Here is a 21,538-nt window from a genome sequence, read left to right as displayed (position 1 = left end):
AAACAGCGCCGTGCATTATGGCCAGATCTAGCCTCTGAACCTGGTCATTTAGATAGTCACTTCACTTTGCTTTATTTGCAGGAAGTTGTAGAAAAACTCATCTTGAGTTGTTTGTTGCTTGTCACTACATCACAGCTACAAGCCTCTTACTTCCCCAGGATTTTCCGTTTTGCCTGTAATTCTTTTGGCTGTTAATGTGACGAAAACACACATACACAGACATCATGAGTGATGGCTGGGCATGGTGTTAATTATGTGCTTCATCATGAAACTGTTAGATGACCATTTACCGTTCTGTATTATTTTTTCCTTCCAGAATGTGATGATTCAGCATCTTTGTGCATATTGATGGATTTGCATTATCCTGAATCCTTCTGCAGATGTAGGTTGATTTGTATATTGACAGTAGAAGGAGTGGGATTTATTGCTCTTAACTGTATTGAATTAAAGCAGGATTTGTGATTGTGTAGTGCCTAGTGCAATTTGCCTTTTCGCAGAATGATACAGTGAGGAAACATTTTGTTTATTTAGTCTTTAATTACAAGACTGGATAAGTTTGGAGACTGCACTGAAAGGAAAAATTTGTTTCTCTATTAGTTTTGCATGGTATACTGATACTAGAAGAGTATCTCAATACATTGTCATTAAAAACATTACAATACGCTATATAATTAGTACCAATACTTTAAGAATAAGTGTGTTTTAAAATAAGAGCTGTATTTCCCCTGCAGCTCTTTGCCTCCACTCCCTCCCTTAACCCTGATTTTGCCATTAGTTTTAACAACTTTTCAGGCCTTCTAGCGAGTTATTTAAAATACAAAAAAAAACAAAACCTGACTAGCACTAGCGACTTTCTGTACAAACCTTAGCTACTTTTTACAGAAGAGATTTGCCAGTTGCACAACTCATTAGAACACCAGGACTGACCGTGAGCGGGAGATAAGGCTCTCTCTATGGTTATTCTGATCCCAGAGATGGAGCTGCGGGAGACACTGCTCCCTCAATGCAGCTCCTCTACTCGAGAGACAGGAATGCAAGGGACACTGCAAAAGTCAGTCCGCACAGATCAGCATGAGCTGCGAATGTGCAAAAAGCACTGCCAAAGACACATTTTCTTCTTTTTACGTTGAATCGATTACTTTTTCTGGAATCCTGAACAGAGATCACATAATTGATTGAGTTATTCCGCTTAATTCAAAGGGTAAAGTCTTATGAATGTATGACACGGGCCGGAGGTGCGATTGGACCCAGAAATGGTGAAACGTCCCGCATGGTGCTACGCTTAATAAGTAGGTGTCAGTGATTATTGCCTACCACCCTCTGCTTGTAGAGAAAACACATTACTTTTCCCTGTTCGGCATTGAGAGGTTTAGACAGTTATCGTATCAAAAGTCATAATTGGTATTGTGACAACACTATTCTCCATACAGAATTCTTTCATGATCTCTAAGGATTAGGTATTTATTTAATTTTCTCGTATAGTGTTTTAATCGCTATGGTGTTTTGTATACAGGCCGTATAACTCCGTTCAATGCTGTGACTAGAGAAATAAAAATAAATAAATAAAAAATTAAAATGATCAAAAATGTTTTTACTGCTTCAGATAAATTTTGCTGTTAACAGCACATGCCTTTCAGGATTGACAACATAGATTTTCTTCTGAAATGTCTCTATCTTGTTGGAATTGCTGTCTAGTTGTTGTTTTTGCATCTGTTACTCCAGTGTGTAATGAAACGATTGATTCTTTATACAGGAGATCCTCGGGTTACGTCAGTCCCGAGTTACGATGTTTTGTGGTTACGACACATCTCCCATTAACTGTATAAAGCCTTGTTTCGACTTAAGTGGTTTTGAGTCGTGAACGTCGTAACGCGAACTTCGTGTTTGGTGTGCGCGGCGGAAGAATATACGGTTACGTGGCTCGGGGCCGAGGAGGATAGGATAAGTGCTTACAGTATGTTATTTACGTACAGTATGTAGGTATGTTCCGACTTAAAACGAAAATTGTTTTACGACGCGACATAGGAACGGATCAACGTTGTAAGTCGAGGACCCACTGTAGTCTTAAAATGATGAAATGATGAAACTAATGAATAGCTGGTTGATTTCAGTGTTGAAATACTGACACCTTAAACTCTTAACTGAGTCTTTTAGTGTTCATATGCATCTGTTTTGTGGAATTTATTAATTTTTTTTTGTTTTTGTTTTTTTTGTTTTTTTATATATATATATATATATATATATATATATATATATATATATATATATAGCAGTTGCCTGATTTATTTATTTATTTATTTATTTATTTATTGATTTTAAGGTCATTTCTTTGTTTATGACATACCTGTATTTAATGAAGTACATGTCACTTCTGAGTTTTGCCCAGTGACACGGCCTTTCTTGGTTAATCCATTGGTTCTTAAAGCTTTATGTGGCTCAAAAGGGGAAATATGAACAAGAATCCGACTAACCTTTACTTTGCTGCTGAGGTCTTCCAATGACAGTAAGTTTAACAGCCAGTCCAAGCTTTGAAGATTGTATTCTCCTCTGGGCAAATTTTGCTTACTTCCTGCTTTGAATTTTTAGAGTTTTGAGGTTTGTTTATGGAGTGTAACAAATGTGTCTGCTATGGCTTTTTGCATGACACCCAAAAATCATGTCTGCTCTGAAATGCTGTTTGTTTATTTATTTATTTTTGGTTTATTAATGTAGTAGCACTGTTGGTTTAATCTCTCCCTCTGCCTCACCTGTGACACTTTCTCTGGGTTACTACCTGGTTTTGTGTGTGTAGCCCTCAGGTGCTGACTGTTGAGTAATCCACATGAGACGCTTAGCTGAAAGTGGGAGAGAGCAGCGCATATCTGATTTCAGAGTTCTCATGTGTCTGTGTGTTGAGGTGTGTGTTGTGCTGTAGTTAATGTTTGCCCATATGTAGTCTCTGTTCCTACTGCCATGAAAATACTAAGTTTTAGAAGTCCCAGAGATTAGTTTGTGAAGTTAGAAGTTAGTTTTGTTGTAGAGCTGGTCTTACCTTCAGTGTTCTGTGTATTGTAGTATCCATATAGCTCTAAATACACAAAAAAAGAACATTTTAAAATAACATTTTTAATCAACTATAACCGTTTGTAGGTAGCCACTTGTCATTGTATGCTGTCCTTTTTAGGTTGTCCTCAGCTGGTAAGTTGATATTTGCACTTAAGGTTTGAAGACCGTGAAGATGTTTGTTTATTGAAGCAGAAAAATGTTTTGATGAAACCTGTAAAGGTTGTTGCAGAGGGAGAGTTACCATCGGCTTTAGGCTTGCTGAAAGGTGAAACTTTGTGCTAATAAGACTAACATTAGCAGTGAACATTAGATAGCAGTTGGGAATTTGAGTCATTTGGGATACACCATCAATAAATATTTGTCAGAATCGCTGCAGGCTTTAAATGATTTGCATGCTTTGCTTATTTTATGTTTTTGTCTACTCTTGGGGTTGTTCACAAACACCAATAATATATGCATTTAAACCTGACAGGCTTACTCCATTTAGAGGCATTGTTGCCATTGCTTCATCAGATAATTATCAAACCCTTTTATAAACTGCACTCTTGAACCCTTGAGGTGGTGCTTTATGGCATATGTAAAAACCAGCAATATGTAAAAGCACAGATATTACTGCAGAGTATTACAGTTTGTATTCAGATGATTTTATGAATTCAGTCATTGAAATGCATATTTAGGAATATTTTCGTCGATTCTGGTTATAATAAGTTCACTATAAATAAAGTCTGTTATGTCATTGGTCACTGGTTGAGTCTGATATGTCATTACATAATAATAATATTAATTTAATATATGGACCAACAAAATGGTCCAGAGTTTCTTTGAATACATTTTTGTTGCATATATTTCCAATAAACTTCAGAATGATTTAATACGATAGCCACCCTATAAAGGTATTTTCTCTCCTTCTGTTTATCTGTCTCAGGTTTTTGCGTGGTGTCCAGTTGCAGTGCAGAGACAGCCATGGCCACGGCTATATCGTGACACACAGGGACATGGTGAGTACTGCCGCTGCCACCAGCAACATGGCCGACATCTCCAGGGCCGTGTCAAACAAGGGTCCCTCTGCAGGGGGCTCTGGTATGAGCGAGCGAGAGCCATGTGTGAGAAGGGGGAGGTGGTGGTGAGAAAAGGAAGGAGGAGGGAAGGGATAAAGAGTGCTTCACTGTGTAAAGGAGATTCTATAGTCCTTGAGCGCACTCAACCAACACATGTTTTCGGTTTATCCAGGTCCCAGCACAACCTTAGCCAGGTTTTCAGTGTTGTATAATACCAGTGTGTTGGCAGTGATCTTATAGGAGCTGAAAGAATTTGTTCAAAATACATTTGTCTTTCCTTATCACGAAATATACAGTCTGTCAGATAGTATATGTTTAGCTGACTAGCTTTTTAAGCTTTTTAATAACAATGATCAATGCTCAAGGGTTTGTCCTTGTTTTCCTAGGTCAGATCGCTTCCAGGTGGATTGTTAAGTACAGTGTTCCCTCTTTTATCGCGGGTGTTACGTTCCAGGACAAACTCGCTCTATAAACCCTCCCCCACACTTTTTTTTTTTTACAAACCTTTCCTATTCCCTTAATAACCATTCCTTTCCGAGAGTAAATATACACTATTTACTGTACTTCGTAATATTTTATGATTTACAATATTACTTTAGTGTTAGAATTAATAATTTAAATATATTTTTATACATTTTGGGTTTTAGCGAAGTGACGAAGGACGACTGTAATCTGAAATAGGACAGACACGCCGATCTATAGCTAATAGTTTGGTTTTGTTAATTGGTGCGGTGTAAACTTTCATAACTCTTTAGGTTCATCCTTCTCAAAGCTCCAGTGCAAATAAAAATGAGCAGTTTTGACATAAAACATGAGTGGGCTGATTGACTACGTTGGTGTGAAAGCTGTAAAACAAATTTTTTATTTTGGAATTCTCTCTGTCATGGAAATCAGAGCTGTTAAACTGAGGTAAAGTGTTCGAACAGAGAAAGTGACAAAAGCGTGCACCCAAAGGTATGTTAAATTAGAATAGACCCTGCTTAAGGCCTCCGCATACTCAGCAATCCAAAGACTGAGTGGTTTACATTGGGAAGGGAAAAGAAGAACTTGGTGCATGACAGAAAATAGATGACTTATGGAAAATCTCTAAATGCTTGGCCGCCATGTCTGTACTAGGCTATATGCCGCCTCTCTCCATTGCTGCGAGAATTCTTTTCTACTCTTTCCTGGCTATGCTTGAGGACACAGTTCAAACAAGGCTGGAATGAGCGGCTGTGCTTGTTCTGTGTCTTTGTTGAACTTTGTGCACAGATCTAGCGTTTGTACACACACACATACACACAGATGGCTACAGCAAAAAGCCCTAGATTACACAATTTTAGAAATTAAACCTCAATGTTTTTATCACAGTAATTGAAATCAAGAGTATTGATTGGGAGGTTGGAACCAGGTTTGCTGCAGTAGACCTACTATTCTGGGAAGTCTTGAATCTATATAGTGGACTAATAGCTGGGAGAACTTGAATGCCTTCAGCCATAAGAACCTCAGTGAGGTAAACTACTGATGATGCATGATTAGTTTTGGTCAGAGCTGGTAAATTTGGCTCCTGAATTTTACAATCGTTTCCAGAAAATTGTTTCAACTTCCGTGACACCTATGAGGCTGGCTTGATAAATGGAGAACACAGGTTGGAATGAAATCCTGGAGAGGATTTTAACTTTCACTTATTACTTTTGCCACATTGTGTTCACCAAAACACAGAATTACCGTGCTCCATCACTTCTCAGAACACAGTTCTGCTGTTCCACAGGCCAGTCTTGTGGGAGCTTATTATGGTTTTGGTGATTTTGGATTTATGCAGCTGCACAAGAGCTTCCAATTATATAGACAGTGCTTTTATATGAAAATTATACAAGAAAATGTGAGGGGAAAATGTTTACTATCTTGTGGTGATCTAATCTGCTCCTTTAGCCACAAAAGATTTCTACATTAATAGTTGCACATAATGAAGAAAATAGTGCTGTGCATAGTAATTAATCTTCACCTAAAATGGCGTGATGGTGACAAGCCTATTGGAAGCATTAGGCTCTGAATCTCAGTTCTGATAGCATTGTGTGAATACTTGCCCCATCATGTATAGCACCAAAACAAATGCTTGAAAACGAACTGAATGTCCTACAGAAGGCTGTGTTTTAGAATTAGAATCGCTTTATTGACCACTGTGCTTGCACATAGAGGAATTTGTAGCTGATACTGAGGTGAGTTTGGGCCTTGTGCTTTGGTTGCAGGAGGTTAGCCAGTGGCCATTTTGTGGAATGTGCTCAAGGAATCTTTCTAGAGTCAGCCTCACTGGTTGACCCATGAAGTCGAGCTGATCAGAATGCATTGCCTCTGTTGATATGAATCCTGCTCCGAGCTCCCTAAAGCCATAATTATAGTCCCAAACCCGAACTCGTCTTTTTCAGGCCCACCAGGGCACGCAAACCTGTGGGAGTTGGTAGCATGATGGAGCAAGCTTTGCTTCTGTTTTAGTCTGTGTCCCCCTCTCTTGTCTTTTTCTCTCTGTGTTTTTCTCTCTCCCTCTCTGATCTTTGCTGTGTTCTTTTTCTGTCTTTTGCTCACGTTGATTCCCCTTTAAATTGCAGTTAAGTTGAAATCCCTTAGACGCTTAAGAGCGAGCAGAGAGTAGTGAGCGAGAGAAGGCAGCACAATTGGATTTAGCTGGAAATGCCATTTACTATATACTAAAGGTTTTTATCTATAGTTTCTACAGTCCAAAACGTTCAGGCTTTTTATACGACTGTCTGGTCATTTTTGTACTGTGGAATATATCCTTGAAATTGTGATTAATGTGGAGTTTAGCAAAATGATTTTAGTACTATCAGTATTTCATGAATTCTAGTGTATCATGAAGCCAAATTGTATCATTACCTAATCTTTAACAGATTCATACCAATAGGGAAATGGCTTAAAATCGTTATCCACAGGTTAACAGACTGGTCAATATCATAGCCTGTATACACCATTTTGCTGATTATCAGAATAAGGACATGAACATGTTTCCGTTCTGTTACAAGTGGGTTTTGTTATCTATGTGATTATCTGGTGCAAACATGGATTAAAAACAAACATGCACACACATATACTGGCTCATACTTGCAGCGCATGGTCAAGTAAATCCAGACTAACATGCTTCACTGTTTTTTTTTTTGTTTTTTTTTTGTTGTTTTTTAAAGAAGCATGGAACTAAACATTTGCTTCCCACGCGAAAGTACTAGCTTGCTAACAGGTGGCATACAAACCAGTATGGAGAGCTTGAGCATGTACCAGTACGTCCATGGTGCCTGGCACTCATAGCTGGCTTTACAGACAAGCTTCCAATCAGTCATGTCCATGTGCGAGTAGGTGTTGTAGCTTCCCTTCACACATTTTTAAGTGCGCATACAAGACTTAAACACGAGTAAGACTAACACTAAAAAACTAATTTGCTTATTATCAGTTATCCTAATTTCACTAATCAATTGTATTTAAACATTGGTTAATAGAATCATCAAATAGTCATGTCCGCTTAGTTGTAATGTAATAGAAAATAAGAGCTTCTCTGGTATCCAATTTTCATGCGGTATGACAAGTTGTGGGTATTTCTATGAGATTGATGAGCTGTGACTGTGTTAAGAAATGTGTTGAGTCTTTTTAACTGTAGTTCATAATCACGTCACACTATATTGATCTAAATAGATTTTACCTTTATGACACTTGTGCGGCTCAACCTTAATCTTAGTGTGTTTTCACACCTATAGTTTGTTTGCTCTGGTCTTTATTCAATTCACGAGAATATATTCTTGGAGCGTTTTCCCTAAGTTTAGTTTGTTTTCACACAGCGATAAAGCAAAGCACACCTAAATGTGTCACAACAAACCACGTGAGAACATCCTCTTCTCTTATTGGTCAGACCTGTATGGGGCTGGAGCAAGAAAGTTCATGCAGGAGGAAGCTCCTATGTTGTGGAGTCGTACATGATGCAAAACACACCTGGCTGTGGGAGACATTTGGCTCAAATTTGAGAAATTCACTTGATGTTTGGGTCGGATCGAGGATGCAACACATTCTCACCACAAACAGACTGCTCTGGAGTTCGTTTTGTGATCGAACCGAGACCACCAACTCTCAAAGGTCTCAGTGCGGTGTGTTTTGTTCGGCTTCGTCAGATGTTTGATGTTAATTATGCAGTAAATAATTTAATCTTAGTATGCAATGTAAAATTTTAAACATTAAACCTTAAACAGACACAGAATAAGCACATGCATTTTGACGATTGTTAGTAGTGTATTAACAGACATATATATCCCCTTTGACCCGTGCCTGTGCATCCCTACTGACTGTTGATTTAAGTTCTTCTCTTGACAAAAGAAAACAAATAACAGTACATAAGGTTTTATTTTATTTTCACATCTGGAAAATAATAATCTTAAATGGATGCCCAATTGCAACAATACGTTTTTGCACACTATGGGAGAGCATGTGCCCAGCGTAAGCCTGGGTTGACCTGGTAGCAGACGTTAACCTTGATATGCAGCGTAATATACCGAGAATTTCAAAAATGACTTATTTATCAACAAAACAATTGTTCTGTCTCCAGTGAATATATAAATATTAGAATCTCGCCAGATATTTACTCCAATGTGTACTCTAATAACCAAATCTGTGCACACACACACACAAAACAGCAGACAGATTAAACATGCATATTTATACACACGAATGTGTGTTGTTTATTGTCGTTTGCCTCGTGAGGGTTCCATCACCCTGCAGCCAGTCAATAATCCAGAGACTTTGGGCAGACCCATGTGCCTGCGCCTGCGCGTGTGTCTTCTTTTCCCTGCAGGCAGCCAAGCACAGCAGACAGAAAGGGGGAAGGGGTCTGTGAGAGAGAGAGAGAGAGAGAGAGAGAGAGAGAGAGAGTAGTAGTTTCTCACTGATCAGTGGCTTAGCTTCAAAATGGGATTTACATAATATGCCTGGCCTTTTAAAAACTAGCGCAAACAAAGAGGATATGGTGGGTGGGTGTGGGGGAGGGGCGTTTATTTATGGTGGTCTGTTTGGTTAATGCCAGCATTGGCCAGCTCACTTGTCTCACTCTTGCTCTATTTTCCTCTCTTTAATTCCCTCTCCTCTCCCTCTAGTTTATTTCTACTTCTACTTTTTTGCACATCTTCCAACAGAGCTTTAAGTTAAGATGTGGGCTGTGACTGTGATTCTAAACCAGTAGGGTTCTAATGATATTTTGTTTTCAAGATTTTATTTTGTGACATTTTTGGTGTTCTCTTGGTCCTTCAGATCTCTAATTAGACTTCCTTGATTGGTTTGGCTCCGATAAATGCAAGCTCAGAAGGAGATTTTCAGTGCCTGCTGCTCCTGACCTCTAAAGGCCAAATTATCAACAGATTTTATGTCCCAGTGAATACATAAATATTGAAATCTCACCACGTATGAACTCCATCGACACGAAACATGATACTGTTGTAGAACTACAAACAGGCAGGCAGATAAAAGTCAATTTAACAAAATGAACACCTAGATCTGTCATTTGAGCCTGCTTTTGTCTCTAGCATTTACCTTGCCCCTCCACACTTTTTATTCCAGTAGGATTCACCCTGATGTCTAGTTTTGATCACTGACTGGTGTATCCTTGGAAGACATTAAATGAGAAGCAGAAGGGTGTAACAGCCAAACAGTTTTAAATTTCCGCACTCTGTTGTGCAGATTTAGTTTGTCGATGCTTTATTGAAATTGTTACGTTCTTATAGGTCACTGTTAAATCTCGAGAGAAATTGTATGCCTCCCACATTTCCTCAAGCCGCTGGATGATTGTGTTTAAGGTGAAGAAGTGAAAACAATTTGGAAAGGCTCAGCCTCAGATAAGTCTCTGAAATAAGAAACGTATGAATATGAATGTCCTTTTTCTCTGTTTGGTTCTAAGGGCAAAAGGCTTTCAAAGTCAAAGCAGCTTGGGGTTTTTATGCGGCTGAAAGATTTTTTTTTTTTTAATGTTGATGCGACACTAGCTGAATGCGTGTGCACATACACGCACGCACAATTTGCCTCTTTGGAGTGGGGGTTTGCAGCCCTTAAGCAATGCAAAATGGAAGTGGGAGTCAGGTCTGTGTGTTTATTTTGCTTTAACTGAGTAACGGAGGCAGGACCTTTCCCTGTAAACAGCCCATTACACAGTTCATAACGCAATATTGGCCCTGTGGCACACGAGGATGCTAGGAGTGGTATGTGTGGACGAAGGCATGAATACTACAAAAATGGTCCTGAGCATTAAGACAGCAGGTATCGACAAGTGTATATTCACATAGTGAAAAATGTTAAAATCCAGTACGTTATTACATATTGTTAGATGTGAACTGTAAGTTCTGAAATGATAACGTTTTTGTAGTTTTTTAAACTCATAAATCAATTTTTTCATAAACTGTTAGATGAAGTGGGGAAAAAAGTGTTAATTGTTTTTTTTAATGATAATGGCATGCTGGTTTAGGTAATTGTTTCATATTTTTGTTGTTACTTTCAGTGTGATTTTGGTTCTGTTCAAACCTACAAGTTCAGTTTGTAAAGATCTGACTCATCTGTCTCTGTAAAAAAGCATGGGGTCATTAAAATCACCACAAATAACAATGCATATTTGTGTTTTGTGTGAAAAATACAATATAGTAAAGATAGATTTGGTACTTTACCAAGTCTTGCACAGTTGTTAGGAATCTCATTTTCCCATTCTCTTATTATTAGCTATTTTTCAGTTTCAGTTTTGGAAGATCACACGCTGCCTGTCTACTGCTACCCAGCCATATGTTCCTGGTAATTCCATGTAGCTGTGCTGTGGTCTGACTATGTTCCAAATGCCTCTTTGTAGACATACCCAAGATGCCTCTCTGCAGCTCATCCTTAATGTGACTTGAATTGAGTCGTATAGCAAGCATCCTAATAGGAAGCGATTTTTGTGATTTAATAAGGCAGCAAGCACTTTAACTAGGCATCAGTGTTTCATTGTTTTAATGAACATTTGAGTTGTTAGTTTCAAATGTAATGTTCTTGCTGCACTGTACAGTCTCACATTACTTCTGTTTGTTACATTATGGTCTGATCCTTATGACCCAGCAGCAATGAGAAGGTTTAGTGAATAATCACATACACACATTTTCCCCTCAGTGTAATCAAAAACCTGTTTGATGTTAGAAGTTTGTTGCTTTAGTTTTACACTGCAGCCACAAGTCTACTGTAGCTAACAAGTCTTATACTCCTTTAGCAGATTTATGTGCTTTCCTATTAGAACCTTCTGTGACACAAACCAACATCATTAAGCTAAAATCAGTTAACTGACGAGTCCCTTCTAATTTAGTTAATGCAATCCAATAAAATCTTTTAGCTCAGACTGTGTGGTAACATTTATAACACTTGTAGTACTAACGGACTAGCAAATGAAGTACAGAACAAGTTCTGTTCACAAAGCTTGTTCGCAAGTTGCGTTTGTTTGCAAGACCAGCAGAGGAATCCAGCATTGAACTTAGCCTATGGCCCATAGCACTGTATTCACTTTAAACTATAATAAAGTTTCTGTCGAGTCAACTTGGTATTTGAACAAGAAATAAAGTTTATAATAAACTATATTGTTACCTTGAAAAAGTGGAACAGCTGGCACACAAGGATTGGCTTTAAGTAGCTTCTACATTGAAGAGCACTGACTGCATGTGAATACTGTACTTCTACGGCTCTTCTGTACAGGTTCACTCAAAGCGTGGGATCCCGAATGCTGCCAAACGACAGACACGTAAAGTAACCTTTATGTGCTGCCACCAATTGCACTTTTAAATATAAACATTCCTATGTCCATTTTTTTAGAGTTATTAAATTGAGGGTTTGTGAGTAGTCTCGTGTTTGTAATGCAGTAAATACGTGTTGAAGAACATGACTCCTCAGCCCAAACTTTACTAATACAATGCAAAGAATGTTTGAATGCGTTAGTATTTAACTTTCAGTCACATTTGTAAGCATTGTACAGTCCTAGTAATCTGATTTTTAAAAACACACACACTCTTACAGTATAGCATGCAATAATGTATATGTTCCTCAGCAACACCTTTTCCTAGCTTTTTTTTTCCCCCCCTAATGTTTCAGCCAAATATATAAACAGATGCCCTCAATGCAGGTTCATTAGATTTTTATTTTTTCTGCTTGACATAAGGTGCATTTTAGAGACTTGTGACTAGACGAAAGGCACAAAACTGTCATCATTTTGTGGAAGTATTTTTCTTGTTTTTTCTTTTTTTTTCAGTTTTGAAACACATTGGAATGCTAGTCACAGAGTTGACAACTAGTTGTCACATGACATTAATAGCAGCTCTCAGACAAATAAACAACATATATATGAATGCGAGAAAATGGTTTCCCTTTAAAAGGTTGTGTCTTTTCTGGCTTTGATAACGCCAGTGCCCCAGTGTTGTTAGGAAACCTTACATTGTGAAATAAGCCCTGTGAATTTAAAGTAAAATGCATTTGCGATATTAAAACAATACTCACATCATCACTGTCTAACGAATAACTTGTATCCCAATTTCTTATGGATTTTTGTTTTACTACTTCAGTTGAATCCAATTGTCCTTTACACTGTGTGTAAATTTCACGAGGAATGGATCAATAGAAATTCTCCAAAATTCCTTGGAATACAAATAATTTTATGTAAACTTCCATTTAAAGTTAATATACCTCTATCTAGCTAATATCTATTTTGGAGATTTCCACTTCAGCCTGTGTTTGCTTATCCAATTCCTCAATATGTTCAGTATTTAAATATACATTATTAACAGCATCTGTCACTGATCGATGTTCATTACAGGGTGCTGCCGTTAGTTTAATGCACTTGCATTCTAAAGTTAGTTTTAAAATATGAATATTGACAAAGCCACGAGGTTTATGTCTGACAGTGATGTCAAGTTTCTTATTTGTTTTGCAGATTTTCAGTGGATTTTTTTGTATTCATATCAATATAGGAAATGTATTGCACTGACCGAAACTAAGAAATATATCGTGATATAAATGTTGGTTGTATCGTACCGCCCTATTTTAATGCAAACAAACACGTTACAGACTAAGTTTAATTGCCGGTGCAGTGTTAAAACAGCTCAAAGGATGATACAATCAGGTATGATTTGGGTTGTGGTCTGTTCTTAGTGTTGCAATGACACTGATGTAGTGGTGTTGTTAGTGTGTGTTGTCCTGGTTGGGGTGGATCAGGCACAGCAGTGCTGCTGGAGTTTTTAAAGCCCTCAGTGTCACTACTGGACTGAGAATTGTCCAACGACCCAAAATATACCCAGCCAGCAGCATCTATGCAGTAGCACAAAGATCGTTTTAAAGTTGTGTATGTCAGGGGTTTATACACTTTCTTCTTTAGTTATTTCAGAGCAGCAGAACTATTCTTTTAGAGCAGAAATACCCAAAGAAAGTTTTGTGTTAATGGGAATAATGATAAGACCTATGAATAAGAAAAATTCTGATGCCATTTTTATTTTTTTTCAGGCCCCCTTTTGCACTTTGTTATTTAGTTGCTAAGTCCAGTGCACTTCCCGCTTCATCCACTCTCACCCCCAGTCTACACAGGAAGTGTATGAGTGTTCTGGAATGTTTGTTCATGTAATTTGGGCTGGAGTCCACGCACACGTCCCAAATTTCCCCCTCTTCACCTCTAGTCCCATTAGTCCACGTTTTCCTCAGTGTTGCTCAAGGCCTGGTTCGCTAATTAAAATGGCTTATATTAAAACACACTCGCTAATAATGATGGCGGGACCCCACTTTTTTTTTTTTTTCTAATATTGATACCACTTATATCAGTCTCATATTCCTTCTTGTTAAACAACGAGGCGTTTCACCATCCCATGTTACTGTATGTGTGAATAGGAAACAGTAGTTTACTGTTTTGGAAATATTACTGTTTAGTATAATGTCCAATACACCAAAGCTAAAAGACATTCTAACTCGGTTGTTCTCAGTGATATCTATTTAATTTTTTATCACGGATTTACTTTAGCAGTTAAATTCATATTAGAAGTACTTTCAAATTTATTGATGAGACTTAAAGTGCTTTAATTCACTTTATCAGACTTTCATCTGTCAAACTTTTGCATCTAAAGTTGACTAGCTTTTTAAACAGTATGAATGGTTTCAGAAATTGGTTTAATAATTTTTAGAAGCTTCTCATTGTCCAATTATTTCATGTAAGGATGAAGTCCTAGCCCTTTGGGTGAGTGTTCTATGATCAGATAAATTAAACTAGTTAGCAATTTGAACAGAGAGATTTATGGAAGAAGAGTGGTACGGTTTTATTAAACCAAAGAACACCAGAGTATAAGCATCATAGTGTGGGGCTGCTTTCCTGGGAAAGGAACTTCAGAAAGTAGATGGCGTCATAAAGAAGGAAGATTATTTACAAATACAGAAACAAATTCTAAACTAAATCTCAAATCTTGTCCCAAACGGGTCTTCCAGCAGGACAATCATGAGCATTCCCCCAGAACTGTGAGAAAATGACTACTTGGCAAAGTGAATGCATTGGAGTGGCTATTGCAAAGTCCTGCATTTTATATATAAACTTTGTGGGGTGTTTTGAGCATTGAGGACAAAAGAGTAACTGAAAAGAAAATGATTGTAAGGCTTCCCTAAACATTTGATTCAAGTTCCGAAATTACAAAATCCAAGCCACCAAACACTTACCAATGTGTATGTAAAGGTGTGATTATATTGACAATGTGATAAGAATGAATCTGTTAGGTATTATTTTGAAATGACTTTGTGGACCTAAGGTGCCTTGGACAAATAATTTGAAGCTTTTTTTTTGTGCAGCACCTTGATTGCTTGAACTTGATTGCAGTTTCCTAACTCTCATCCATCCATCCATCCATCCATTCATACATACATGCATATATGCCTACTCTGTTAGACACTATGAGTCAGTTACATAACAGGAACGGCTATTTTTCCACATACTCACTAACATTTAAGGACTGCTGTTGTGCTTTCATCAACGACTTTGGAAGAATTTAAAAGAATATTCTGGATGGATCAGTATATTCACCACTGCGGCATCGGGCTGTGTGCCATTTCAGCCTAGATTTGTTACCACATTTAGTATGATTTACTTATTTAATATCTAAAATCCTGTTTACTAGTCCTTACTGACATTTGCTTATTAATGATGTTTAGTGTCAGATTGGCAGCAGTCTGTGTTAGAAAGTTGTGCATGTGACAGTGTGAACTTGTATTTCGCTGTCCATAATGACCAATATTGGTATGGATGGTTTTAAAGAATATAGGCTAAGAAAAGTAATCATGTTACTGGATTTCTTGTGAAACACATCTGTCATAAACAAAAGCCTTAGCTCTGAATGTTGGCTTAGTAGTGCGGCCGAAATTGCTCTGTATGGTGTTTTACGTAATCAGACGGATGAAATCTGTTGCACTGTAGTTCCTGAACAGTTTTTCCTCTTTTGTGTTGAGTTGAATCTGTTCATTGATGTTATTAATAATTATAGTATGTTGTTCCTTTGTATTAAAACAGTAGCCCTCTGCAGCATGTTACAGTGCATTTCCATGGGTTACCATATCACTTAGTTTGCCATATGAAAAGTGTAATCAGCAAAAACTGAAACATTAATTAAGGAGCATATCTTTCCTTTATTACACTGATATGGATGGAGTGAAAATGGAACAAAATTAACTCCATAGCTCTGATCATTTTTTAAATGTAGTCATTTTCTGATTAATTGAAGCTTCATTTGGATTTTTGTTTTTAAATAGTTTGGCCTTCTAGCTGTTTCTTCTCTGGCTCTCTAGTAAACCTCCAACACCCCCTAAATGAAAAAAAATATATATAAAATCCTTTTCTCTCTCTCTCTCTCTCTCTCTCTCTCTCTCTCTCTCTCTGTCTTTTTCTCTCTGCACCCCCTTTCTCTTGCCTGTTAGCTCCTCAATGTTTTGTGTGTGTATCTTGAGGCTTTGCTGCTTCAGGGTCTCGTCCATGTGTGTTGCTGTGGCAACGCTGTCGGTGGGTGTGTGTGTGTGGGTGGGATGGTGTGTGTGTGTAGTGCAGTGTCTCTGGCTGTGGCCAGAGGAAGAACTTTGATGACTGGGCTGTCTGCTAGTGCTAGTGCCGTTCAAAAAAGCCTCTCTGACTGCATCTCCGTGTGGTCTCTCAGTTACACAGCAGTGGTGTTTGTGTTGTTGTTGGGGGTGGGAGCATGGCGTTTGTGCCATGAAACTGCTCTCTGAATTATAGCAATGGCTCTCAGCCTTTTCCCTGAGGCACTTTACCCGTTGGTCTAATGATGCAGACACTATGTGTATTTCTGATCGTATATTTAAACATTTTTTATTTTTAAATAAAACAGCAGGGGTTTAAGTGGTGGTGTTGAACTCAGTGAAAATCCTAAATTAGTGATAATGCTTGACAGTGTGTCTGGGCATGTTTGTGCAAGCTATCTACAGTTTACTAGAATACAGCACTGTTGGCTTGAATGCTGCACTAAATGGATGTTGCTAGGAAATGAAGTAAACTGCAGTGCTTCTTTTAATCTGTGTATTAGACAGCTGTAATGACACACAGATTTACAATGCATTATAAATTATGATTTTATGGGGCTTTTTTTGCTGTGTGTTTTAGTAGCACCGTATGCTCAATCTTACAAGTACCTTTTGACTAACAATGAATACAGTCTGGATAATCCTTCACAGAAAAAAAAGAAATTTTGTTCCCAACCACAGATTAAATCATAAAATTCATTCATTATCTGTAAGCGATTATCTTATCCAGTTCAGGGTCGCAGTGGGTCCAGAGCCTCCCTGGAATCATTGGGCGCAAGGCAGGAATACACCCTAGAGGGGGAGCCAGTCCTTCACAGGGCAACACACACTCACTCACACCTACAGACACTTTTGAGTCGCCAATCCACCTACCAACGTGTGTTTTTGGACTGTTGGAGGAAACCGGAGCACCCGGAGGAAACCCATGCGGACACGGGGAGAACACACCACACTCCTCACAGACAGTCACCCGGAGGAAACCCACACAGACACAGGGAGAACACACCACACTCCTCACAGACAGTCACCCTGAGTGGGACTCAAACCCACAACCTCCAGGTCCCTGGAGCTGTGTGACTGTGACACTAACCTGCTGCGCCACTGTACCGCCAAAAATCACAGAATCATCATGCTTACTCAAGAACGAAACTGAAAGTGGGGAACATTGCTTTATCTAATCAGGCAATCCGGCGACAGGTTTCAATAACGAGACACGTTTTACGTCAGCCAGGTTGAGCAATTATCCCTATTGTTGGACCGCATAGTTTTTATGTTCATAAAATACAGCTGTGAAAAGAGAAATTTGATTTAATGTCCATGGAACATAAACTTGTATCAAAAGCACATCCACTGATCTGTACACTAATTAGTAATGGTCATACTCACTTATCAGTCTAAGGGAGGTCATAGAAATAACTGACCTGAAATAAACGTTTGTAATTTATTTATGTTATGTTAGTGATTATTGATTCATGTTCCAGTAGTTTTAAATCTTTATGCTCTTTATGCTAACAAAAAAGAATCGGGATCGTGTGATTTGTAATATGATTAGTAGTGAGAGTTGTAGTAGTGTTAGGTTAATGGTTACCAATCTCAGCCAAGGTCCAGTCATTTGTTTGGTGATATTGAGAGAGAGAGAGCACAAGGGAGAGCACTTTTAAGTGTGTTCATACCTATGGTTTCATTCTTGCCCTGTCCCCTGAGGGGAGACAAGGAGCCATTTACATCATTTGTGTATCTTGGACGTCATCCTGAATATTTTCTGGGTGACAACAGAATCTGACAGTGCAGCTTTGAGATGTTTCTCATGTTTAGAACATCAAGTCTTTTTTTAAATCTGCTGTCTTAGAAGTTGATTTTGATCTACTGCTTTTCGTGATATTGAGGATTGAGGTGTGTGCTCTGGGGTGATCAGTCCAATGACAACATGAGCAATTTTGTTTGACTTGTGTTTGTTTGTTCATGTATTTATTTGTTTACTTATAATGTATTTTTTGCCCAGTTTCTTATTTTTGTCTTGACTGCTTTATATATTTTTTATTTATTCCCTTTCACTCATTAATCTGTAACTGCTTCATCCTGTTCATGGACAGATTCTCATTTTCTCTCTCTCTCTCTCTCTCTCTCTCTCACCCACACACCTGTGGACAGTGTCACACAGCCAGCCTTGTGCTACCTACATTTTTTCCCCCTCTTCCTGTAAAGTTACTATTCTTGTAGATGCATGTTTTTCATTGGACAGTAACGATACGTAAAGTCAGAGATAGTTCACAGTTTGTGTTGGTCATCCTCAGCGGTCAGTTGATGCTGCCTACAGGGCACTGTAGGTGGACATATGTGGTTGGTGGACTATACCCATCCAGCAGTAACACTCCATCAGCACTGCTGGGATTGATTCATTCATGCCAGCCATTAAAACACCGTCACTGCAGAGCTGAGAATGATCCATCACCTGAATCGTACCTGCTCTGTGATGAAATGGGGCGAAAACATATTGAGAGCAACAAATGAACTGTATTAATTGTAGAACTCTGTATTGCTCCTGTATTGTCAGTGGAGCCGAGAGAATGGAGGGTGGGTTTAGAAACAAGGAATCTTCTATATGGGACTTAGCTCCATTATTCACCATTGGTCACCATTTAATATAGGAATCACACTCGGCCACTAATATACTTTGTCGACGCTAGTAAGATGCCATACAATCTCACTGACTTGCCCTTTGTGCTAGACTAGGCCAGCAGGTACAAGCTATTACTCGTCAGGTTTCTGTGCAGTTTTGTTGACTCATGTTGATTCTGCTAGCAAGCACCGGGGTTGTGGCAGATTGTGTGTGTGGGTTTAATGTCTTTTGTGCTGATTGCTCTCTAGATATATAGAAAAGCTGCTTTACAGAAAGGAGCTGTGTCACGCAGATATCTTTCAGAGACAATGGCTCAACATCAGGCGAATACCAGCTTATTGCTTGTTCATAATACGGAGCGTCATAGAATTCTGAACAGTCATTTAATGTTTTCCACATGCTGTTCGATGTTGTAGTCTCTAAAACAGCAACCATACTTCAGTTGTAGCCATGTTTGTAAGCCTATAGGAAGCCTTCAGGCACTGATTTGGCAGTAATAGTGTAAATAATTTCCTGTTTTTGTAACTTTGTCACACTTACATGCTGATTGCTGAAGGCAGTGTGGAATCCCATGTGATGCTTTAGTGGGATGCTACATTTGTAACCTGATGCTGGTTGTATGAGCATGTTTGCTTGTTTTGCTGAAGAGTAAATATGACGGAGCCAGTCATGGTATGGTGAACTAAATTAACATGTACAATTTAATTTTGACCTTCTTAATAGCTTCCATTAAAGCAGCACCTGGTAGTATTTTTAGCTTCATTTTACAGCTTCAAAACCATTGCTTCACTGACCTGTAATAGGGAGAATAGAACCTTTTTGCTCTGTAGCACTCAGCACTGCAGGAACCGTGCTATGTAACTTCTAGAGGAGGGTCGTTTGTAATTGGGGAAGTTTTGAAGTTTAAACATCTCTTTTCTTTGTGTGTACAGTGTGGCCAGGGGCTGTGAGGGCTCCGTGGGGAGACTCCAGGCACGCCCGCACGGAGAATGCTGGAGGTGCAGGAGGAGCGACCAGCAGCAGCAGCAGCATCAGGAGCAGCGACGGGTACAGGAACGGCCAGCGGAACGGCATCCAGCGCCACGGCCAGGAAAGAGCGAGCCAAAGAACGGCAGGAGGAGGGCCAGGACTGCAGCGGCCCTGCAGCAGCCACCACCGCGGGGCCCCGCAGCGCCCGGGCTAAGGCCACGCCCAGCGCGGCGCCGCCTCCGCCCACACACGCCCACTCGCACTCTCACACACACGCGCACGCACTCACGCCCAGCCCACACCAGCACACAACTGCTTCAGCCTCGGTAGCTCTGGGACTGTCGTCAATGCATTCCAGCAACCCCAAAGTGAGAAACTCTCCATCAGCAAACACTCAGAGGTGAGAATCCTGTCTTAAAAGAAGAGAGGCCAAAGTGTCTTGCCATTTAATCAGGCATTGTTATATGATCAATTTAACACTTATATGTAAAATTATTTTTTATTATTATTGTGTTAGTGTCATACTTCATTTCAAAGCACATGAACACATTTTTGTAGTTTACATTATATCAACCGTTCTAAGTTCTGGCCCGAAACCCAAGTCCTTGCACTCTGTTGCTTTGATTCTTCTTTCATAAGGGCACTTCTCATTTTTTGATTGTTTAACGCTGTATTAGATTAAGAGAGACCATTTTAGTTATTCTTATTTCTGTGCCTAAAATTCTCTCTTTTTTTTTTTTTTTTAATTAGGCTTATTGTATGCGTAAGTAGGAAATTTTCAATTGCCAAAAGTGGTGGATTCCGTTAAACCCAAAAATAAAGTAGCTCCCATGTTGCCCACAATTCCCTCTCCTCCTTAAAAAGATGGCTCAGTGAGAACACCGCCACGTAAGCAGGCTCTTGTGGACAGGAAGGCAGGGCAGGCAGAGGTAACAGTGGCTGCAGTGTGCTTTGATGAGGGAACAGTACCCTGGAGGAACTTCTGGAGAGACTCCAAATATCTGATTCAACACCCGTGGAACTGACCCACTCAAGTCCAGCCAGAACCCTTCCCCAAGCCTGCCAGGCTCCTCCAGAGCCAAAATGGCCACCCCTTGCTGACTCATGTTTCTGGACCTGGTTAAGGAACAGTCGGCTGACTTGCCAGGTTCCTGCTGGGCCAGTCTCGCGCTGATATTCATGGCCATACTGGAGCAGGTCTTGTTCTTATGGTCATTTTTGGCTGCATTTCCTTACATGCCGGCCATTTTGGATGTAGATTTAGTGCAACTGCCAAACGTTCTGTCCGGTATTTCAAGCAATTGTCAGTATTGAGTTTCCACTGCCTTCGCTGGTCTACTGAAAAGTTGAATTTGTCTGTGTTTTCTCTGTGTGAGGGTTTATAGAGTGCTGTATTTTGATATTAGCGCATGGTGGTCTAAGAGAGTCTCTTCAATTTTAGACTGCTAATAGAACTTTCCTTCCACCCTCTCATTTGTGTTTATACAGTACTGGCCATGGGTAAAGCAGAACGACCAGCAGCCACATTCGATCCATCACGTTTACAGAGTATCTTTGAATTCAGCTCAAAATTGCCTTGTCTTATTTATTTTTTAAATCTGTTCCTGGTTACACAATTATATGCTAGATATATAAGATTAGCTTATGCTAAAATGTTTTAAAAACAAAACTAGACCATGCTGTTTAAGAATCCATCACTTATTGGTTACCTTACCTTGAGATCACCTGCAGCAGATGTAAACACAACAATGTGGCTTAGCTTATTAACTGCACT

General features: G+C 39.2%; 1 protein-coding gene across 3 annotated transcripts in view; it reads left to right on the top strand.

Annotated features, from left to right (window-relative positions):
• Positions 1 to 21,538, top strand: part of bcl9 (BCL9 transcription coactivator) — a 53,191-nt gene that overhangs the window by 19,770 nt on the left and 11,883 nt on the right. For all 3 annotated transcript variants that reach the window (XM_066661093.1, XM_066661091.1, XM_066661092.1), the window contains exons 3-4: positions 3,971 to 4,043; positions 19,728 to 20,164. In XM_066661093.1, the coding sequence (XP_066517190.1) occupies positions 19,785 to 20,164 (380 nt within the window). In that variant the 5' untranslated portion in view covers positions 3,971 to 4,043; positions 19,728 to 19,784. The remainder of the gene's footprint in view (positions 1 to 3,970; positions 4,044 to 19,727; positions 20,165 to 21,538) is intronic.

The sequence above is a fragment of the Hoplias malabaricus genome, chromosome 2, assembly GCF_029633855.1.
Source record: "Hoplias malabaricus isolate fHopMal1 chromosome 2, fHopMal1.hap1, whole genome shotgun sequence".
Taxonomy (NCBI): Eukaryota; Metazoa; Chordata; class Actinopteri; order Characiformes; family Erythrinidae; genus Hoplias; species Hoplias malabaricus.
This window is presented reverse-complemented; position numbering and strand designations above follow the sequence as displayed.